The following is a 21183-nucleotide window of genomic DNA, read 5'->3' as shown; positions in this document are numbered from 1 at the left end:
AAAACTTTTCAAAGAAATATGTAATAAAACCCCACTATGTGGCAATTTTAATAACTGAGCAACTAAATATTCACATTATGTTTTTATATCCAAAGTACATCTGAGAGGTAAAACATTTAGGTAAAGACATATGCACTAGATTACAAACTGCTATTAGGTTCTAGAATTTCCTTATTTTAAGAAAAATACAACATTTTGGCTTTTAAAGTTTTAGGGATCAACTGTAAGACAGGAAAGTAGGACTAATGCTAAATGAGAGGATTAAGATGAAGTGCACAGTGAAGTAAGCACAGGTCACTGAGATATGCCACGGGAAAGAAACTAAATAGAAGGCTGAACTGAAAAAGCAAAAAAGGATTTTGTAGGTAGAGGGTTATTACATAAATCTCTTTAGAATTTATATGAATGACTTAAGGAAATAAACCTAGATGAAGGACCCTACTGACACAACTGTTTAGGGACTGTCTGCCTGACCTTAAATGCAAGAAAGGAGAAACTAGATCCAAACAAAACTTGGGGAGCAGGAAGGTGTATATAACAGCTACCATGTAAAAGACTCAACTTCTATGTGGCCCAGGGAGAGTTACAAAGGCTAATCAGTGAAAATGGCAGGGAATGTGATTTATTCCAAATATAAGGATTAGCCAAAGATATAACAGACTCAGGGAAGAGGTAGGGAGCTCCCTCTCTGTAACTATAAATGTTATTTTTACAGTTTAGATTAACCATCTGGACAGGAATATTTTTGCAGGAATTCATGCATTGAGTGGTAAAGCCAGATAACCTGTAAGGCATAATTTAATTCCAATCTGTGAAAACTAAACTATGTGTGCAGTAAATGAGTTTGGGAGGAATAAATCTATCTGTTGGTAATGAATTCTCAACTCTTCTCACTTACATTTTTCATTTCTAAAGAGAGCCTTTGCTTTCATTTTAAAATATGCCCTCTGGCTCACAGAAAGATTCTTGGTTAAATTCTTGTTCAATTAAGTCTTGCCTGGGAAGATAAGACTGGAAATTTTCTTATCTAAACTTACTAAAATTACTGATTCAAAAAAAAGGATGCTAATTTTTCACTGGAGAAATGTCCAAGTATGAAATATTCCATTATGCTCACTGAATTTAATCTTTCATTATTTTTAGTTTAACTCAGAATGTAGGAGGCATAATGAGGTGGCAATTAAGTGATGCTTTAGCAAATGCATATCATTTATAATATCTTTTTTAAAGGTGCCAAGTTATTGATTGAGATATATCTTTTTGATACATTCTCATTTACTTCAAGGGCTGATAAAACTTTGTTTTGGATTTTCAAAATATAAACAGAGTAACTTCCTAAATTTTAACCTTTAATTTCAAAATCACTATATGTCTTACCATAGGCTGTTTTGAAAACTGCTTAATGTTATATTTTTGAAGTGGTCATTATATTTCTGTATTTATAAAGGGAAGAATGTCCACCCCATCTCCTGTTGCCACTGACATTAATTTAAATTATCAACAATAACTTTTAATTTCATACTAATGGTTGCTTTATAATCTCAACAAGTTTATATAAAAATTTCAAGTCTTGATATAATTGCAAATACACAGTATAAAAATATTTCTAATGCTTCCTTTTTGCTCTTGTCCTTATAGTAAAAGTAAGTAGTTAATTTGCATGTGTACACTGAGGAGCAAATATCACATTTTATTGAATCTAAGATGCAACTGATTGAAAGAAGCACCTTTATTTTCTGTTTCATTATGAAAGAAAATAAGTTAGTATAACTGTATGCCAATTACACTCTGGCACACATTTGATATCAAGATGTTTCCATCTTTAGTGTGTTAAAATATTTTTAAAAATCAATGAAATATGTTATTTTATCAAATTCTAAATACTGTCTATTAATTTTTTTCATCCCTGTCTTTCACATAAATAAGTCATGATATAGTTAAGCAAAGAAAACTTTATTTCTGCTACACATAACAACATATTGCTCTAAGAGAACTTTATTTCTTCTACAAATAACAATATATTGCTCTAAGAAACAACTACCATATTAGTTTTAGCATTAAGGTATGGATTCAAAAATACATGTCAGCAATCCCTGCTTCCCAGACAAAATAATGTTGTGCAGACTATCAGGTATATGAAAAAAAAAGCTGTCAACTGTCCACAGGGAGTGCGTCCAGTCACATTTTCAGTCAGTCAGCTGAGGATTATGTCATTATTTAGTCTTTGTTCTGTAGAAAGAACACAACACAAGTATGAAAATCATCACCTGAAAGAAAATAGCTGTTGAATATAGTATTCCTCAAATGTTAGGAACTGTTCTTTTATTTCCATATAACCAATGTTATCTGTTTAATCATAGATGTCCCCAAATAAACAAAACCGAACTTACTCAGAAGGATGATGCAAGCAGGTACTGAATTTCTAGAGGGAAAATGTTGTGAATTAATATAAAATCAAATGCTCTGAAATACTCAAATTTCTATTGCCTCAAGCAGAAGGAGAAATGTATTATGCACATCAGACTCATCTCAAAATAAAACTTAACTATTTTCAGCATTATATTCTTAGATGACTTTCTTCTATTTCCTAGGTGTGGCTCAATTAATTCCAGGCTTATTCGTGAAAGGAACTAACCTTCATGAACCATGTGTCTGTCCTCTTGAAAAGAAAGAAACAAAATACACCATCCCTTTCCCCAAAACTTCAATAGTTACAATCATAAAATTTGGGAAAGTCTGTGATACTTATTGAGTCTTAAAATAAGATTATTCATTTAATTTTTAATTTTTTCTTGAGATAGGATCTTAATATTTTGCCTGGCTGGCCTCAAACTCTTGAGCTCAAGTGATCCTCCTGCTTCAGTTTCCCAAGTAATTGGAATATTGTTGTGCCACCATGCCTGGCCAATATATTTACTTAATGCACCAAAAAAGAGGACAATCTCATTACAGAGTCCTTGGTAAATAGAAGATATAGCACAAAAAAAAAAGTAAAAAGTCATGCTACAATTGGAAGACATTCAAATTATAGCTAATTTTATCATACCAAAAAAACATTTTCAACTAATCTGACCCTACTTTATCTTTCCCTTGGGGGGAAATATAAATATATATATATATATATTTATATTTAATACACACACACACACACACACACACACACACACACACACACACAACAGTTCAGTAAAGGAAAAAAGTGATAGATTTATATTTTTATGATTAGCCACGCTAAAAAATGTGCAAGTCCTTCAATGTAGAAGACTGAATGAATGTACATTACTATTAATGGGAAAGACATGGTATTAGAAAGCTTAGTTTTCAGAGTAGTAGACAGTCATGAGACAGTTTGACACCATTAAACTTTTAGTTTTTGATCATTTAGATGCCATTATTTTGTATGCGATAACATCTCAAAGGTTTCTCTGAAGCCGTATGTGGAAGAGTTTTCTTTTTTTTGTGTGTGTGGTGCTGGGGATTGAACCCAGGGCATAATGCATCCAAGGTAAGCACTCTATCACTGAGTTACATCCCCAGTCCTTAATTTTTTTTGAACAAGGAATTTTGCTGTCTGTCTTTCAACAACTCTAAGAAAGAACTGAGTCTCAGAAAGTTAAAGAGACCTGCCTAATTGTGAGAAGTAAGAGAGCTGGAATTCTAACACAGATGTTCTGATTTTAATTTTAAGTTCAGTATTCTCTTTAAAATGTAAATAATCTCATTAGGAAAGGCTAAAAAATAAGAGTAATTTCTATATTTTTCCTTTGTAGGAAGTTGGTGTTATAGTCCTTTTAAGGACAAAGATTTGTTGAATAAAAGCAAGAATTGTTAACTGTTTATTGAAATGTTCAGACAGGAATAAGTATAACTTTTTGCAATCTATTTTAGAGGACAGCTTGCCTAAACAGAATTCAGTATTTAACATTTTATTACAAACAGGAAAAATGGCTAATTTGTTTTCACTGGCAATTTAATATTCCTAGGGTTAAATTGCTATACTTTATGGTATAATGAGAGTTGGTTTTGTCATTAAATATTTAAAGACATGTAGAATTATTAATAATGGGCCCAATGGGCACTTTCTATTACCCAATGCCTTCTGTGAAGGAGGAACAAATAATCACTGAACTTGCTCTATGAGAGGAAGGTCATCAACAGTAAGTCCTGGAATGATTTTTCTGATACTTGTTAGTACACAAAATTGGTTGGAAAGAAAACCTGTAGCTGCAAAATGGATTCATTAGACCTGCAGCAGATTTGGGAGGCTGACGTGTGGGAGTGAGGAAACCCAGCTTCCTTTGAAACCCAGAATTCATTTACAGAATTAAAAAGTCTAAGTCAAAGAGAGTCTCCCCAAAGCATGGAGATAAAACCTGTCACAGAAAAGGAAACTGAAGTCTGATTTTTGAAAACTAATAAATAGGAAAAGCAATGTACATGGCTGTGTCAGTATTTATAACAAATAGGAATTTTTGGCAAATAGTCAGTTTTAAAAAAATACATATATGCACACGAGAATATTTTCCGAATATGTACTTTTAATGCACAAACAATAAATGTAAGTCCAGAAAATACCAATATTTAGGTTTCAAAGACCCTAAAAAGGCATATTATTTGATATTGCTTTTTAGGCATTTCATTAGTGACAAATCAAAACATTGTTTTAAAAATTATAAAGGCTTTAAAAATTACTTCAATTCATAAGTCAGGAATCAATTCTTCAAGTTAAAAATCTCTAGAAATATTTCAATTTTAAGGTTTTTCTACTACACAATAAAAAAACCCAAGTCCTACAATCTAACATATTCACAAATAAAACACAAATGTTTAATTTTCTAAATTGAAATCTGATTTTATCTTATAAAAGAGCAAAAACATTCTTCCATGAAACATCAAAAGCATTTTTTTTAAGTTAAAAAACAAAACAAAAAAAAAAAAACAAACCTGGCTTTACAAGGAGAGCTTTATGTTAGAGCTTTTAATTGACTTCTAAATCTCTAAAAAGGAAAGTCCATAATTCAAGTACTTATATAGAGTCTTCTTGCTATACTATTTAGCTAGTATGTTTTAAAATTCAGATTAAAAAGTGCTTACCTCAAGGATCAATAAGTTCTTTGCCGTTTGTTAGATTCTTCTCTTGGGGAATCTGCGAGCATAACTTTAAGTCTGACTCCATTCAGAATCTTTCCATGTAAAGTAGCAATGGCATCATTAGCGCTTATTCTATCTGCATACTTAGCATAGCCCACATTTTTTCCTGACACAAGGTAAACTTCGATCAGGTTACCAAAACGACTGAAAACAAAGTAAAAAAATCAACTGAAATATATAAAGACTGTTACTTGTTCTAAAACTAGGACTCCTTTTTTTTTTTTTCCCCTTGGTACCAGGGGTTGAACCCAGGGGCTCTTAACTACCAAGCCACATCACCAGTCCTTTTTTATAATTTATTAGAGAGAGGGTCTCACTGAGTTGCTTAGGGCTTTGCTCCTTTGTTGAGGCTAGGTTTGAACTTGCAATCCTCCGGCCTCAGTCACCCAAGTTGCTGGGATTACAGGTATGTGCCATTCCAACCAGCTGGACTCCATTCTTGACTCATTTTCACCCTTCTTCCCAATGTTCAACATCCAATTCATGCCAATTTCAATACTTAAATATCTTGTCACTTATTTAATGTCTCTTCTTTTTACTTGGGTCTCATTCCTTATTCAAATCATTTTTTTTCTTAGATTACTCTAATATTCTCTTCTAGTCTCCTTGTTCTGTGGCCTGTCCCTCTTCATTCCCCACCCTGTTTTCTGTTTCTTTCTAAAACAAAATATGATCACTTCCTCCCTAAAAATCTCCTCAGTAGCTCACTCGCCACTGCCTCCAAGGTGAGGGCAAACTCCTTAAATAGCTTTCTATGGCCTCCTTAGCTTCATGTTCCCTCATAAACTTCCAAAGTCTGTATACTAATCACCTCCTTTCACACTCTCTCTGGCAGGAAAAATCAACCACACCCTCAGCTTCCTCCTATGGCAAAATTATTTTTAACTTCTCAAGCATTTCCAAGGTAGGTGCCCCTTTTATGAATGTCACATGTTCCTTGCCACAGTATCAATATCATTCACTAGACTGTAATTCCCTATTTGTCTGTTTCCTACATGACATTAGTTCTAAGAGGACAAGGACTAAAACCTCTTATCAATCTAATATAGTAATGTTTTATTTACATAACTATGTCTAGCATTTAACACAGCGATTGCCTGGCATTGAGGAGTGATTCAAGAAAAAACAACAGCAAAACAAAACAAAAAAACAACTAAATGAATAAGTTAAACTCAGTTAAACAAAGGTCAAAATACTTGAACCACATGCCTGATATTTTATGCAGATCTCTAACAAGCTTCCTATTTATATGCTCAATTCACTAACATTCCTGTAAGACAAACAAGAAAGTAACCATAAAGGAGAAGCTGAAGTAGGAGTTATATTAAAAATGAAAATAAATGGGAAACTTCTATCCTTTAACATCTATTCTTTTCTATAAGTAGCTGTTTACTCAATGTGGTTATATAATCTTTAGGATCCAACAGAGCACTGACAAATAGGAGATGCTTGTAAATACTTTTCAGCTGAATTATAACTATGAAGGAACAGCTATGTAAAAAGAATTCTAATGGAAAAGTCTATGCAGATGTATCTTTTATCAAGAGACAAAAGATTTGTTCATTCTATGCATGCAGCTTTTCAAAACAATACTACATGCTTTAAAGAAAATAACAGGAAGTTCTATGTGGAGACTTAGGATATGTGAGTGGCAAAGAAGAGAAGGAAATGATTACAAATTAAAAAGATGATTCAAATAAGTGTTTAAAAATCTCTCTTCCTGGTAGGTACTGGTTAAAGGAAGTTTCAAGATTGTGAGAATGCTCAAATTACTAGTTCAAATAAATTCTACTAAAAAAAAATGTAACTTTGCAGAATTGCAATCTTACCAGAATATATCTTCTAACACGTCTAAAGGTAAAGGATGAGGATTAAACACGATAAAAAGTCTTTCTTTCACAGGAGTTTCAGGAGGAGCTTTTTTTTTGCATGATGGGAGTATAACATCTGTCTGGATTTGAGGCAACTGGGATCCAGAACTTCCTCCAAATTGCTGTTGAAGAATTAAGTACAAAACAAGAAAAAGAAAAACTGCACTTCAGGGATTTTTAGTCAAAAGCTAAAGACATGTGAATCATAGCCCTTACATCACTTTCTACTATAGTCATGAAAAATTTCTTACATAGGTAAAAAACAAAGGTAATATTTATTTTATACTCTGTTGATTGTATTATAAAGGTTAAATTCTTAACTACTTACCAGAAATTGCTGTTGACTTGGGTTATTCCACACCATTGATGCAAGTTGTGCAGCTACCATCTGCGTTGCCATTTTTCTAAGGAGACTGGAGATAATAACTGGTAATTTACAGAACACTGGAAATAGTCAGTCTCTTAACAGTTAGTTGTTTGTGTGACTTCCTCACTTGAGAGGCCAACTGTTTCCTATTTTATTCTTCAAGTCATAATCATGTACACCCAGGGCTTGGCTCCAGATACTCCTGGAATGGTACTTACTCTGTTGCATTACTCCCATCGTCAATGAAGGAAACACCTATCCGGTTTCCAGGAGGGTACTGAAATCCATGTAACTTGTATTTTGCATAAATTGCTGATGCTACATTAAAATACTGAACCACTCCATGGCCTAAAGTAGAGAATATACAGAAATGAAAAAGAAAGCAGATTAAGTCACTGAGGCCCATATTACAATGTATCTTGAAGGTCAAACAGTATAAAACCCTGATTATCACACAACAGAATCAAATATATCAAAAAACAAAGTTTTGTTATATGTGTGTACAACAGCCATATCCCTAGAAATTTAAGCATAAATCAGATTATGGCAAAAGTATGAACATGATATTTTAAGGAAAATGGAATATTATTAGCATTATATTCTGTCTAATAAATTTAATTTGGGGATACTGATTTTGCTTATAAGATACCAATGTAGCTAAAACCTTAATAAAAATTTTTATTTTATTATATTTTTATTTTTAAAATGTGGTACTGAGGATCCAACCCAGTGTCTGACATGTGTGAGGTAAGTGCTATACCACTGAGCTATGGCCCCAACCCAAATTTTTATTCTTTGAAATTAAAAAAATTTCCCTGTCATACTGGGTAGGAAGTGCAATGACAAAGTGGTATATAAAAAGAACATATATGCAGCTGTGATGGGAGAGAGAAAAAGTGATATGTATGTAAAATAAAAAGTTGAACTATTCTTTCTATTTCACATTCCTTTCAAAGATTTTAGCTAATCAAATTAAGAGAGTGATGCTGAGCAGAGGGACAATTTTGTACTGGGGTCATTAAATGGAGAGCCCAGCTTGTGACACAACCAAAAAGTTTTCATGATGTATTTGCAATATAACCTGCTTTGGTGAAAAACACAATCATTGTTTTATGTTCCTCTCCAAAGTCAAGCATTCAATATTTTAATAAAATTAAAACAGAAATAAAATGACCACATAAAATTAATTCAAGTAGGATTCTAATGATATGATGACATCTTTTTTACTGAAAAGTGCTCCAGAGACATGCATTTTTCAGACATAAAAAACAGAGAAATAATACATAGGGTACAGGAAAAAATTCACTTCAAATACCATATAAATGGCAGTGTATGTGTGAGACACACAGGTACACACAGATAAAATAACATATAACAACAAATGTGCCTAGCATATGTTGGGGTTAAGGTTGGAGATGGCCTGAAGTAGGTTCAGATGGATAGTTGTGCAAAAAGATCAGTGCTGGCTAGGGCAACAGTGAGTATGTGGGGGTGTCTGTGAAAGGGTGGGAGCACTTCAGGCCTGTAAGATCAGAAGCCCACACTGATTCCCCTGCTTCCCTTCAACACTCATGTAATTCTAAAAGGACTAAATCAGGTAAAATATGGCACTGAAGAGAAGCCAAATATGATTTCTTTATACCACCCCTTGTTTCTAATTCTTTAAAATCAAACAAACCTTAAATTTACTGGGTGCCCATTATGTGACGGAACTTGCATTAGGTATTTTACATAGATTATTACTAATTCTGACCCAACCCTTGTAAAAAAGGTATTAATAATCCCATTTTATAGACAAGAAAAGGAGAAGCTCAAAGAGGATAAGCAGTTTGCCGAAGTCTTAAAGCTAGTACCACTGCTAGGATTTACATCTGAGACTTAGGCCAAATGGAATGCCAGACTTTTCCCATTATGCATACAAATGCCTCCATTAACAGAAAGCCTCAATAAAAATCAAAAGTTTAACAGAAAGATGGGTTAAACTGATAATAATGGGTCTAATCAATTAATTAGTTAATAAGTTGGAATAGCTGATATTAGAGCCGTGCTTCTGCTGAGAATTAGAAAAGGTAGAGAGAGAAAAGTCATGTAAGATGCTTCAGTTTGGAAAAGTTTCATTTAGGTGTATAAAGCTTAAGAAAAAGAGACTTAGTGATGAAAGAGGAAGAAATTTTGAGAGTTTTATAACTTTGCCTAGCATTAATCAAAAGAGTACAAACAGGTATTTTTTTGTTGTGTTACTAGAAATAGGAAATGCTCTATTTTGTGGAAGTTAAATTTTTTTTTTTTTTAAGAGAATGGCATTGAATGAAACAGATTTCTACAGGTTTTTAAGGTATCACTGGATTTTATAGTCCAAAGTAGAGAAGAAGCAAACATAAAACTGTCACACAAATAGTATCTTACATAAAAAATATGTTTAGGAAAATGCCATTTAAAAAAATAAAAACAAAGCGTATATAAGAACACAGACATTATTTTACCATAATTTGAATAAGGATCTCGTTGGACTTCACAATACTCCAATCCTGGTACTATATCAAAAATGCTGAAAAGCTGCTCTTCAGTGAAAGGAACTCTTGATACAACTGACAGGCGTTTAGAGATAGCTTCCTGGCCTCTGTTGTCATTCTTGTCAAAACTTGAAAATTCAGATTGTTGTTCTTCAGCATTTTAAAAAGAAAAATAAATCCTTAAACTTCTATACACTCAAAAATTCATGTAACATTTTTGGTACTAGAAAATAAAAAAACTCACTGCAAAAGCACTGTGTTTTGTATTACGTTTCTGGTTATCAGCACTACCAGAAAGGACCAATGACAAGAAAACAGACAACTCTCCCCATTCCCCTATCTTTTATGCAGCAATACAATAAAAAATGCATAGCCTAATTTCACAGGAATACATTTGGTATGTAAAAATTTAAAAATATGGCAATATTTTACCTAAAACTTTGTGGTAAATAACAACCACAGATCTTACTTTGATCACTCATTTTTCCCTTTTATTACTTTCTACTGTTGTCACTCTTCTCCTTCCCATAACCCTAATTTTAAAGCAACAGTAGTTTATGAAACAAAATTTTAGGATGCATAGTAAGGGGATATCTGTACATATATCCTTTATACTTTTTGATCAGTTGTATAAAGGCAGAAGTTCACCCATAAAAGTGATATTGTTATAGTTTAATATGTAGAAAATGCATAAATAACCAGATAAAACTATATAATTAGAAATAAGTTAAACAAAATAAGTATTAAGGAAATTAGGAGTCAAGCCCAATGTTTTAGGGAAAAAAAAACACATTTAAGATTTTTATTCCCTAGATGAGATTTATGAACTGCTAATAAAAGAAGAGTTTTGAAAAACTCAAATCAGACTGCATATACTATATATGCTATTAAAGTAAAAGGCAGTCCACTTACCAAATGGAAACATATTTACTCTAGGTTCATGTCCCAAAGCTTCTTGCCTCATATTACTATAATAATCTTGTTCTGAGGATTCAGATGCTTTATTTTTAGGTTCAGCCAAGATTGCTCTAAAACCTGAAAAAAAGAATCATTAATTACAAATTGCATAGGAAATTTAACATATGGCCATTATACTTGGTTGTTTGTGCCTGACTTAGCTTTATAAAAATAACTGTACAAAGCAGAATGGTCCATCAGATCCACTTTGTTTTCTAGAAGATGGCAAACAATAATAAGAATAAGCAAGAATTCCAAATTATGGACCAATGTAGACATAAAAGATCAGCAATTCTAGGCTATTCCTTCCAATCATCCTTACCACAGATGACATCATCAACTATTTGCCCAGGATCCTCAACATCAAAATCCTATTGACTTCAAACAGGATAAAACCAACCAGTTTGAAATCTGTCTCTAAAAAATCTATCCTTAATACTGTGGTTAGGTCAACTGTTCTAAAAGCTTTATTATTTTTAAACAATTTACAGAAGAATACTTATGTAGACTACGTTTGAACTCCTCATAACCACCATTTATGGTTCCAATGTACCTAGTTAAATTTGTCTCCTATTTCTTAGCAGGAATATTGTACTTTACAGACAGCTGCCTTCATAACATGAAGTATAAGACATATTTATTCATGGCTCTGTGCCTTTGCTAAAACTGCTTTCACCTTCTTTCCTGCCTACTCTACACCAGATGTAAATCCTATCTCCTCTGGATGTGTTCCCAGGCTCATTCAGTGCACCTGTTGTTCACTACTGACAGAACTATACCACACAGTTTTGAGCAATTCTTTTTTTCACGTGGCAAATTCTTACTGAGTCTATTATAAATGGCAGTTACTGTGGTAGAGGTCTCAGTAAGTCTTTAAGGGCCTATTACTACAGTAGGTATTGGGTGATGGAAAGACAAATAAGACATACCTCTTGCTCTCAAAGAGCTTTTAAAAAATTCTTCTATTATTCTTTATATTTTGCCTACATCTTATTTTTAGATCTTTGCTACCCACTATAGATACAAAATCCTTAATGCTGGAACTTCCAAACATTCATTTTTATCCTTCTACTTGGCATACTAGTGAGTATACCATAGGTACTTAATTAAGGCTGGCTGAATGAGAAATTCAGAAGAATCTAAGGAAAATATTTTGGTGTGGAACTTAGGATTATCTAAGAATTCTACTGATAAACAATAACTCTTTCCCAAATGTATAGATTTTCAAAATATCCTAAAACCTGGTATTTTATTCTTTTTTCTAAAAGTAAATATAATTAGAAGTATGATGACACAGAGTATTCTTCTTGGCTCCTTTAAAGTTCTTATTCTTTATTATGTCTACGAGTAATAGGACAAGATCCCATTACTGTCACTCTAGCTTGAATTTAACCCCATCTATGGTTAATTACCTAATTAGTAAACCTTCTAAATCCTATCCTTAACCTATATGTTTATTAGTATATTTAATTCTATTTAGGGTTTAGGTCAAATACAAACAAGCATAAAGAATAAGTATTTTAAAAAATTGAAAGGACAAATCAATTTTTTAATACTTGAAATTCTAAAATACTTTAAAAAAGCCAAAAACTGCACCACTTGCTATCTTAGTAACGTAGTTGCTCATATTTCTCTTCAAGACAGTGCCTCAAGAATGCGTAAGTACAGTCCTAAAACATTCACTGCTAAGAGTAAATTAGCAGTTATTGGCAAAACCAGCATTAGATTCAATTATTCAGAATAATCAGAGTTTTCAAAAAAATCTTTCACAATGTTTAAAAACCACATCCTTACTTCGATCACAATTTTCTATTGCTTGGGCAGCTTGTGATGGTTTTAAGTATCGTACGTAGCCCAAACCTTTACTTTCTCCAGTGACTTTATTCTTAATAATGCTGCAATACTCGATATCTCCATACACCTACAAAAGTTAAAAGAAATGATCTTAAGGGACTCAAAATTAATAACTGAACAAAGTATTTCAGAACTAATTTAAAGTTTAAATTTATTTGTGCTGATTGCATGAAACCAAAAAACATCCTTCAAATGTACAGATTATTTTAAACTGCTTGTTTCCATAGACAAGCAAGCAGGTCCTTGGAGAAATCCAATAATTTTCCTAAGCCACAGAGGAACTAAGCCACAGAAAGGAAGAACTTATACATGGTACAGATTGCTCCAAAGTCTTGATCAGTAGTGGTTAAGGGTAGAGGCTCTAAAATTGGGCTTTTAGAGTCAAATTCTGATTTGGCCACTTATTAATAAGGCAATTACATATCTTCTCTGTGCTTATCTGTTAAATGGAACTAAAAGCAGTACCTATCTCACCTGGTTGTTTTAAGGGTTAAATGAACTAATCTATGTTAAATGCTTATGTGCAGCCTGGGACACACTAAACACTCAATAAACATTAACTATAATATACTGTCTTCTATCAGGAGCACAAATAATACTATATTCTTTTGAAGAACAGCTCAAAATATATACCTAAAACATATTAGTTAATTCAGAATATTAATATCCTATGTGAGAAATATGCAGCAGTGTTAATTTTTAATATTGGAAGAAACCCAGGATATAAATTCTTGGTCTTTAGTAGTTATATTATAAAATTATATGTAAACAATTAGCAAGCAACTTAATTACTGTATATTTAGATCAAAACATCTTACTTGTTCACTAAGAAAAGAAGTTATAAATTTATAAGGTAAAAAACTTTTTTTCTTACTGCTGAAGGAAATATGGAATATATACTTTTGGTATTTGTTTCTGAGTATTTTATTCAACTCTCAATTGGGGTAGGACAGAGAGAGTTTGAAAATTACTTTTTACTGCTTGTTTCTTTTCTATTCCTATTGCCCACTCTATTCACAGTACTAAGAAGATTACTAGAAAAGCAAAACATTACAACTCAAAACAACTTAAACACCATTTTTAAAAAACTTTCTGTGAAAGTTTGCCACTGTATATAAAAATCAATGGCTAAAAAGACTTAAAATTATCTTCAAATTCCATTTACTATGACCTATAGTTTAGAGCTGTAGTTTATTCCTTAAATATAACTTCTTTTTAGGCCCAATTTTAGAATTAAAACTCTTCAAAGTATAAGTGTTTCTGTGACTGAGTAAAATGTCAATATACCTTAGGTCCATAAAAAATATTAGATAATACAGTTCACACACTCAGGGCTGCCTAACTCACCTCTTCATAAGAGACAATAGGAAGAGTGATAAGAGAATGTTTTGACTTTTTAAAGGCCAAGAACAGGTTCCAGATACAGAGTGGGTTTAAATCTTGGCTCTCATACCAACTAGTTGCATAACATTACTTAAAATTCTCTGATCTTTGTTCTTCATTTTTCTGAGTCTATAGAGAGAACTCCCACTACTATTTTCTTGTTTTCAGTAACTGTACAACCATTAAGGATTGAGTTATCACACATGCTAGCCAATTAGGTAACACAAGTACCTTAAATTTTTCCCGTAGATCTTCTTCTGTATAGGACTTTGGTATCATAACAAAGATTCTTGTAAGTTCTTCATCTTCAACATCTCGGTGACTTCCAGATGATCTGGACTGAGCAATGAACACCTAAGAATCATACAATACCCCCAAAATAATGTCAACTTTTTTTTTCTATTCCTTAAATACATTTAATTTATGATTATATTCACATTAGGTTAAAATGCAATTCTGTTGGGGTCTTTTTTCTAAGATCTTTATTGCAATGACTTTTTGTGTAATATCAATCTCTGCATTGTTTTTTTCCAAATGCATTTTTACTTTTGCATTTTTGTTAGCAAGTCACTGTACTTAAAAAGAATGTAAACTTTGCAGTTGGACAGTGTTCAATGTATGTCCATTATAATTTATCATTAAGATGTTATATATCTTTACTTATTTTGTCTACTTGTTCAATTAGATAATAAGAGTATAAAAATCTGATTATGAATTCTCCATTAGTTCTGTCAATGCTTCATGTATTTTTAGAATCTATTATTGGCTGAATAAACACATAGGATTACTATATATTTTTTGATCAATACTTTCATTCTAATAAAATTATGCCATCTCTGTTATTACTACATGCATTGAAGTCTATTTTGTCTGATACTACACCAGTTTTTCTCCAACCACTCAGTATCTTTATATTTAAAGCATGTCTCTGATAAACAGCACTTAGTTGGTTTTTCTAAAATCCTATCTTATAATCTCTTCCCTTTAATTGGAGCATTTAGTTATTTAAATTTAATGTAACTACTGATACAGTTGGGTTTGAGTCTAGATGGTCATATTTTGTTTTTTATTTAATATTAATCTTTTAGAAAAGGAAGCATAACCATGTTCTCAGTCATCTCGGTGACTATTCAAATGATCTCCTATGTGAGCAGGGAAAAGCACAGGAATCTCAATACTGGCAACTTAAGTTTTATTGAAACATTTTCTGTGATAGTAGAATACTCTGAATTTGCTTTGTAGTATTACTTTAATTTCTAAATCTATTTTGTTTTTATACTATTCTAAAGGAATGTTAGAAATCTGTGCCTAAGGGATGGGGGTTGTAGCTCAGTGGTAGAGTGCCTGCCTGGCACGTGTGGCACTGGGTTCAATCCTTAGAATCACATAAAAATAAATAAGTAAAGATATTATGTCCATTTACAACAAGAAAAATATTAAAAAAAGAAATCTGTAAGATCATATGTTTATATAATTATAAACATAATAAGTTTAATGGCTAGTTTATTAATGACTTAAAGAAATGTAATATAATTAATTAAATCACTACACATACAAGAACCCTTGAGGTTTTGTTTGTGTTTCCTTTAAAGGGTCAGTATATCATTCAAGTATGAGAAAACCAAGACGATGGAATTCCAAAGTAGGAGACCGCAACCCAAAGGACGTTGAACTTAAAAAGCCATGGGATTTTATAAATGTTGAAAAAATGATGACATTAGAGCCATGGGGAAAGCAGGCCATTATTTTTGCTCAGAAAACAGTCTGTCATAGAGCCTAGGATTCTGCTTACAAAACAGAGCTGGAGACATAGCTCTAGGTAAAGTCTATGTCTAGTTATTTCTTGAGTAATTTACACCACATGGCTCTCCGTGGTAGAACATGCCTATAGTCCCAGCAACTCAAAAGGCAGAAGTAGGAAGATCCCAAGTTTGAGGCCAGACTCAGCAACTTAGGGAGACCTTGTCTCAAAATCAAAAAATAAATAAATAAATAAATAAAAAGGACTAGGGATGTAGCTCAGTGGTAATGTGCCCCTGGGTTCAAATCTCAGTACCCCTCCCCAAATCTACACTGCATATCAAGCACTGTTTGAGTCATTAGTAATAAGAGTACTGAATAGGGCTGGGATGTAGCTCAGTGGCAGTGTCTGCCTTTCATTTGCAAAGCCCTGGGTTTGACCCCCCAGTTCAAAAAAAAAAAAAAAAAAAAAAAAAAAAGACAAAGAGTACTGAGTAAAACAGAAATAGTTAATTAGAAAGATAGCTTAGTGGATGCACCAGTAATAAATGATTCATAGGAAAACACAAAAATGGAAGTCCTAAGAATATGCAAAGACACTAGAAGAAAAAAAGGGGACTTAGGTAAGATGTGATTAGAGATGCTATCAGAGTGCACATTTCTAAATTTCTGAGGACTGAAGTATTTGAAATAAAGGATGCAGAGCACCTGAACACTAATGGAAGAGTTCTCCACACAATATTTTTATTTTTGTACACTATGAACACTTATAGATTCTAGATGAGGCATTTTTGCAAAGCTAAAACAAAATTCTTCTATTTTCAAGGTTTACTTTTTTCTTCCACATAATCCATTGCATTGCTGGTCACAAAATACTTTTTACTTGGACAATCTTTGGACAGGAGGCCTGGTGCTGAAATATTTTTGTCTTGGAGGTCCTTTGGAACTTTGCAAAAATAAAGGACATGAGAAAAAAATAGAAGCAAAATTAATTTAACTGGAAACACTGAAGAAAACAAAACAAAACGAAACAAAAAAAACCCAGCTGTGGAGCTCCCTGAGGGCCCCCCAGGAATGAGAGTCTTCTCACGCCCTCTCACTCGGTGTTTAGGGCCGCGTGGGTGGTGTCTCTCAGGCCTGGGACCCACCCCTTTCCCTTCAGGCATGTCCACCTTCCACTGCTGGTCTGGGCAGCTTGGACTGCCTTAGGAATCTATTGGAGCTCTGATCTTAGCCACTTTTATTTCTAAGTGTTTGATTTGCTTTTTCAAGTCTTCCATCCTTAAGTCTCTGATTCCTTAGTCACATTTCAATGCACACTTTTATTGCATTAAATATTTAAAAATGTTAAAAACAAAACAAAACAAAACAACAAAACCCCAGCTGTGCTCTAGTGGCAGGCAACCTGAGCTACAGCTGCTAAAGAATAAGCCTTGATTGTCTGGCTAGGTACAATAGTGATACAACCTTCTGGATGAAATGGGGTGGACAAAAATGGGAAAAACAGAATCGTAAACTTTAATTCTCTTTGGGAACAAGTACTTTAATTTCTCTATGGCTGAGAGAGGGTACATTTCTGTATTGGGACTTAAATTTCCTGTACAGGAATTTACTGAATGAAGCGGGTTTCAAACTTGGGTCACTTTTGGGGTTGCCTGCATGGGCTGAGGTCAAGTTATACTCTAAGTATAAAACCCATTCCATTAAGGTCATAAATGCAAAAAGATGAAAATTATCTAGTGCAGGTATCAGCAAACTGTAGTTCCTTTTTTCTGATATAATTTATGATGTAAGAATTGTTTTTGTTTTTAAAGTGCTGTTGAAAGTAAAGAAAGAAAGATGTGACAGAGACTGTATGTGGCCTAAAAAGTGGAAATATTTACTATGTGGCCCTTTACAGAAAAAGTTTGCCAACCCCTGAACTAGTGTATGCTATGGCCCTACAATTAATTTTGGGAAGTGATTATTTTTCTGTCAATAATGCGTCATGTATTTTGAAGCTCTATTATTGTTGGCATAAACACACCAGATTGTCATGTATTTTTGTTAGTGTCTACTGTGTTACTGGTATATTCCCAGGCTCTTTCTCTTTTGTGTACGGAAGTATAGGCAGGACCTCCGGAGACTGTAATATCTTAGTTCAACATTTAGAAGTCCATACTAATACTCTTCTTAATTTTCTACAAGTAAAAAAACAGAAAAGAAAGAAAGTGGAGGGGGAAGAAAATTGAGAGTTAAGAAAAGAATATGTGGAAAACTCCAACAGAATTACATATATAGCAACTACTTCTAGAAGACCGGTGAAGAGTACAATTTAAGCAACTGTCAGATTATCAGAACTGAGTCCTGATTTGAGGTCACAACAAGGAAGGAGTGACACCTTGGCTACTGCTAATCAATAAGCATATACTGAGACCTTCCCTTGTGCCAGGTACTGTGCTAAAAGGATTGATTAAGTCAAATAACCATGAAAATGACCCTTCCTTCTATGTGCCCTTATTTTACAGATGACTAAGTATAGAAATTGAATATAAATACCACGAGAATGAACTGAGTATACAAAAAATGAACTAAGAACATACAAATCAGCATTTAAAAATAATACAAAACCCACACTACCATCAAAATGGCTTGGCTCGTCTTAAGGGAGGTTACAAAGAAAACTGGCAGTTAACACAGAGGATTAAGAGCCAACTATGTGGCATTAATATCTTCACAAATAGGGCTTATCTAAAATATTTCAAAACTCACAGAAGCATGACGCATATGTAATAGGAGTCATTTAACTGCCTGCACTCAGTATTATATACATGAATACTTTTGTCTGGTACTGGGAAAAGGTCCAACCCCAGAGGGTCACAATTTCACGTACGTACTTTGCGCAAGTTAAGCTCCATATCTACCTGAGGAAAAGCAGAGGTATCCGTTTTTATATATAGTAAACCGAAACATCTGAGAGAGGAGGGTCAGAAAACACCTGAAGGCAAGCCAAGGGTGGGTGGGGATGTTAACAGCAGAGGGGCGATGAACAACCCGGGAGAGGCCGAGGTACAGCTCCTGCCACTCTAGTGGCCCAGGCTGTCCTGCCCACTCGCAGGGCAGAATGAGGTTCTCTCCGCCTGCGCCCCTCCACGGCCTCGGGGACGGGGGCCCTCTCAAAGCCACCCCCAGTCACACCCACGCAAGCCAGGTGTTGCCTTGGTCAGCTCCAGGGAGCGGATGTCATCCCTCCCCCACCCTGGCACAGCACCAAGGCCAGTCCTCGCCCCACCCCGCACCGCCCCCGCGGGCACCCGGACCCCGGCACCTGCACCTTGATGGGCTTGGTGTCGTTGGGGCCAAGGCACTGCCCGTGCATCTCCTCCATAGCCCTGCAGGCCTGCGAGCTGCGGGCGAACTTGACGAAGGCAATGCCCTTGGACTCCTTCGTGTGTTTGTCCCGCACCACCCATATGTCCTGGATCTCGCCGAAAGGCGAGAAGCGCTCCCTCAGCACCGACTCGGGCGTGTACTTGCTGATCACCAGAAAGATGCGGCTGTTAGGCGGCTCGTCCAGGCTGTCCACGCCCGGGCGGAAGCCTCCGCCGCTCGCAGAGCTGCCGGCTTCGTCCATGATGCCCCACCTCCGCGCGGGAGCCAGGCCCGCGTTCCCGTCAGTCCTTTCTTTTTCTGCCGTGCCCACCACGGCCGCAGTAGCGCACCCAGTTCTAGCAAGTCCGCCGCTCGGCTTCCGGAAGACTGAGGAGTCTACAGTCAGGAGCTGTCCTGCCGCCCAGGGTGCTGGCTTCCGGGGGCAGCTTGCAGCGCCCCCTGGCGCCGCGGGGGTCCGTGACCAAGTCCAGGCTTCTTATCTCGCTAAAATCAGGTCCAAACATTAGTTTGTGCAGTCCTTGGCACCCTACAGCCAGAACTGCTTTGCCTGGTGCACCGGCTTTCCCAGCGCTTGCTTTACCCTACCCACAAAACCAAAGATACAAGTATCCTTGCCATTGTTGAAGAAAAAATTGTTCATGACATTTCTTAAAAGATGACTGACTTTATTCAAAGGGGGCACCCTGGTGATAATAATATAGGGTTTTACAACCATGGTATGGGGACATGGCGCGGGGCGGTGGGGATGGAGTAGATAGTGGTCTCAATTCTAACTTAAATAAAAACAAGAGAGAGTTTATAACCAGAAGCAGGATGAGAATAGATGGAAAATTACTGAACATCAGGGATAAAAGGAATTTTTGCTAGATCTGTTTAACAGAATTTTTTTATGAAGGCAGACCAGTGATAAGATTTTATTAGGAGTCAGACACCAAAATTGGGGATTATCACTAAACTGCTGTAGCAAGATTCTTGCTCAGACTGTGTTCTACAAGCACAGAGTCCAAGGTTGTGCCCAGTCAAGCAGAATATTCAAGGAGCCTGACTGAAATCTTGGCCAAAGGAAGGAGTCTGTCACCGCTTTGGTAATAAGTGCAATAGAGGCTCTCTATAGGACAGAGTTAAATATGTAGTGCCTTATAGCTGAAAAGAACTTTTGAGATCACCTGATTCCAGCATTGTTTGTTAGAGATGAGGAAAATTAGGCTCACAGTACAATGTAAGACGGATACAAGTGACAAAGTCAAATCCAGAACCAGCTTTGTCTGTTGATTTACTCACACCCACAAGAATCCCTGAGGTCCAGGACAGAAAATGAGATTGCCAGCTGAGAAGTACGAAGGATTGTAGGCTGCAAACAAAGTAGGAAATGCTTGACTTCTAAGCCTTCTTGTTAATGGACCTAGGAAGAAAGAGTAAAAAGGCCTGGATTTAGAGTAGTATTTGAACATACCTGAAAGTGGGCTAGGGTACTAAGACCTATGCTTCTATGAAGTCACACAGATAAGCATTTATTGTGCACCAATTATGAACCAGTATCTGTTCTAGGAGCTAGATATACAACCAGGAACAGAAACAGTTTGCCACTAAATTGAATAAGCTTAGACAAGTTACTTCAGAGTTCTAGCTAAATTACTTCAACTATAAAGTAGAAATAATGTTTCCTACTAACTGGGGTAGTTTAAGTACCCCAGTGTACTTTAAGTACCAGTGTGCTCTTCCATCCCCTGATAGTGTGTAGTTGTTTGATGATAACAAAGAGTAAGGAGTTCCAGATTGTTACCCTGGATTATGCACTAACAAGATTTTCATAATTTCTTCTTGTTTTACATTCCATATCTGTACAATGAGGGCTCTGTTTACCCTAGAGCTTGACAAGTTTAGGAAGTATCCTGTCTTAACTTTTCACTTCTCTTTATCTTACTTAGGCCAATCAAGGTGAATGAAAATAATATTATATAATAATTTTATTGAG

At 34.9% G+C, this 21183-nt stretch overlaps 1 protein-coding gene across 2 annotated transcripts; it reads right to left on the bottom strand.

Moving 5' to 3' along the window:
• Positions 1–1934: 1934 nt before the first annotated feature.
• On the bottom strand, positions 1935–19565 carry Rbm45 (RNA binding motif protein 45). Of its 2 annotated transcripts, XM_047544587.1 has the most exons (11): positions 19150–19565; positions 14328–14450; positions 12654–12780; positions 10815–10937; positions 9873–10052; positions 7608–7737; positions 7351–7435; positions 6981–7144; positions 5095–5295; positions 2391–2422; positions 1935–2229 (listed from the first exon to the last, which is right to left on the bottom strand). In XM_047544587.1, exons 1-9 carry the CDS (start codon positions 19447–19449, stop codon positions 5103–5105), a joined length of 1425 nt encoding a protein of 474 aa, XP_047400543.1. In that variant the 5' UTR covers positions 19450–19565; the 3' UTR covers positions 1935–2229; positions 2391–2422; positions 5095–5102. The 2 variants fall into 2 exon arrangements, with proteins under 2 accessions (XP_047400543.1, XP_047400544.1); XM_047544588.1 differs by lacking the exon at positions 2391–2422.
• Between the last annotated feature and the right edge of the window lie 1618 nt (positions 19566–21183).

The sequence above is a fragment of the Sciurus carolinensis genome, chromosome 3 (assembly GCF_902686445.1).
Source record: "Sciurus carolinensis chromosome 3, mSciCar1.2, whole genome shotgun sequence".
NCBI classification, from domain to species: Eukaryota; Metazoa; Chordata; class Mammalia; order Rodentia; family Sciuridae; genus Sciurus; species Sciurus carolinensis.
This window is presented reverse-complemented; position numbering and strand designations above follow the sequence as displayed.

Coding starts and splice junctions, on each gene's coding strand:
- Rbm45 (XM_047544587.1), bottom strand. CDS start 19,449: ATGGACGAAGCCGGCAGCTCTGCGAGCGGCGGAGGCTTCCGCCCGGGC. Junction 12,781..14,327: donor ATCTACGGGAAAAATTTAAG/GTACTTGTGTTA, acceptor TAACTTTTGTAG/GTGTATGGAGATATCGAGTA. Junction 10,053..10,814: donor AGTAAATATGTTTCCATTTG/GTAAGTGGACTG, acceptor AAAATGCTGAAG/AACAACAATCTGAATTTTCA.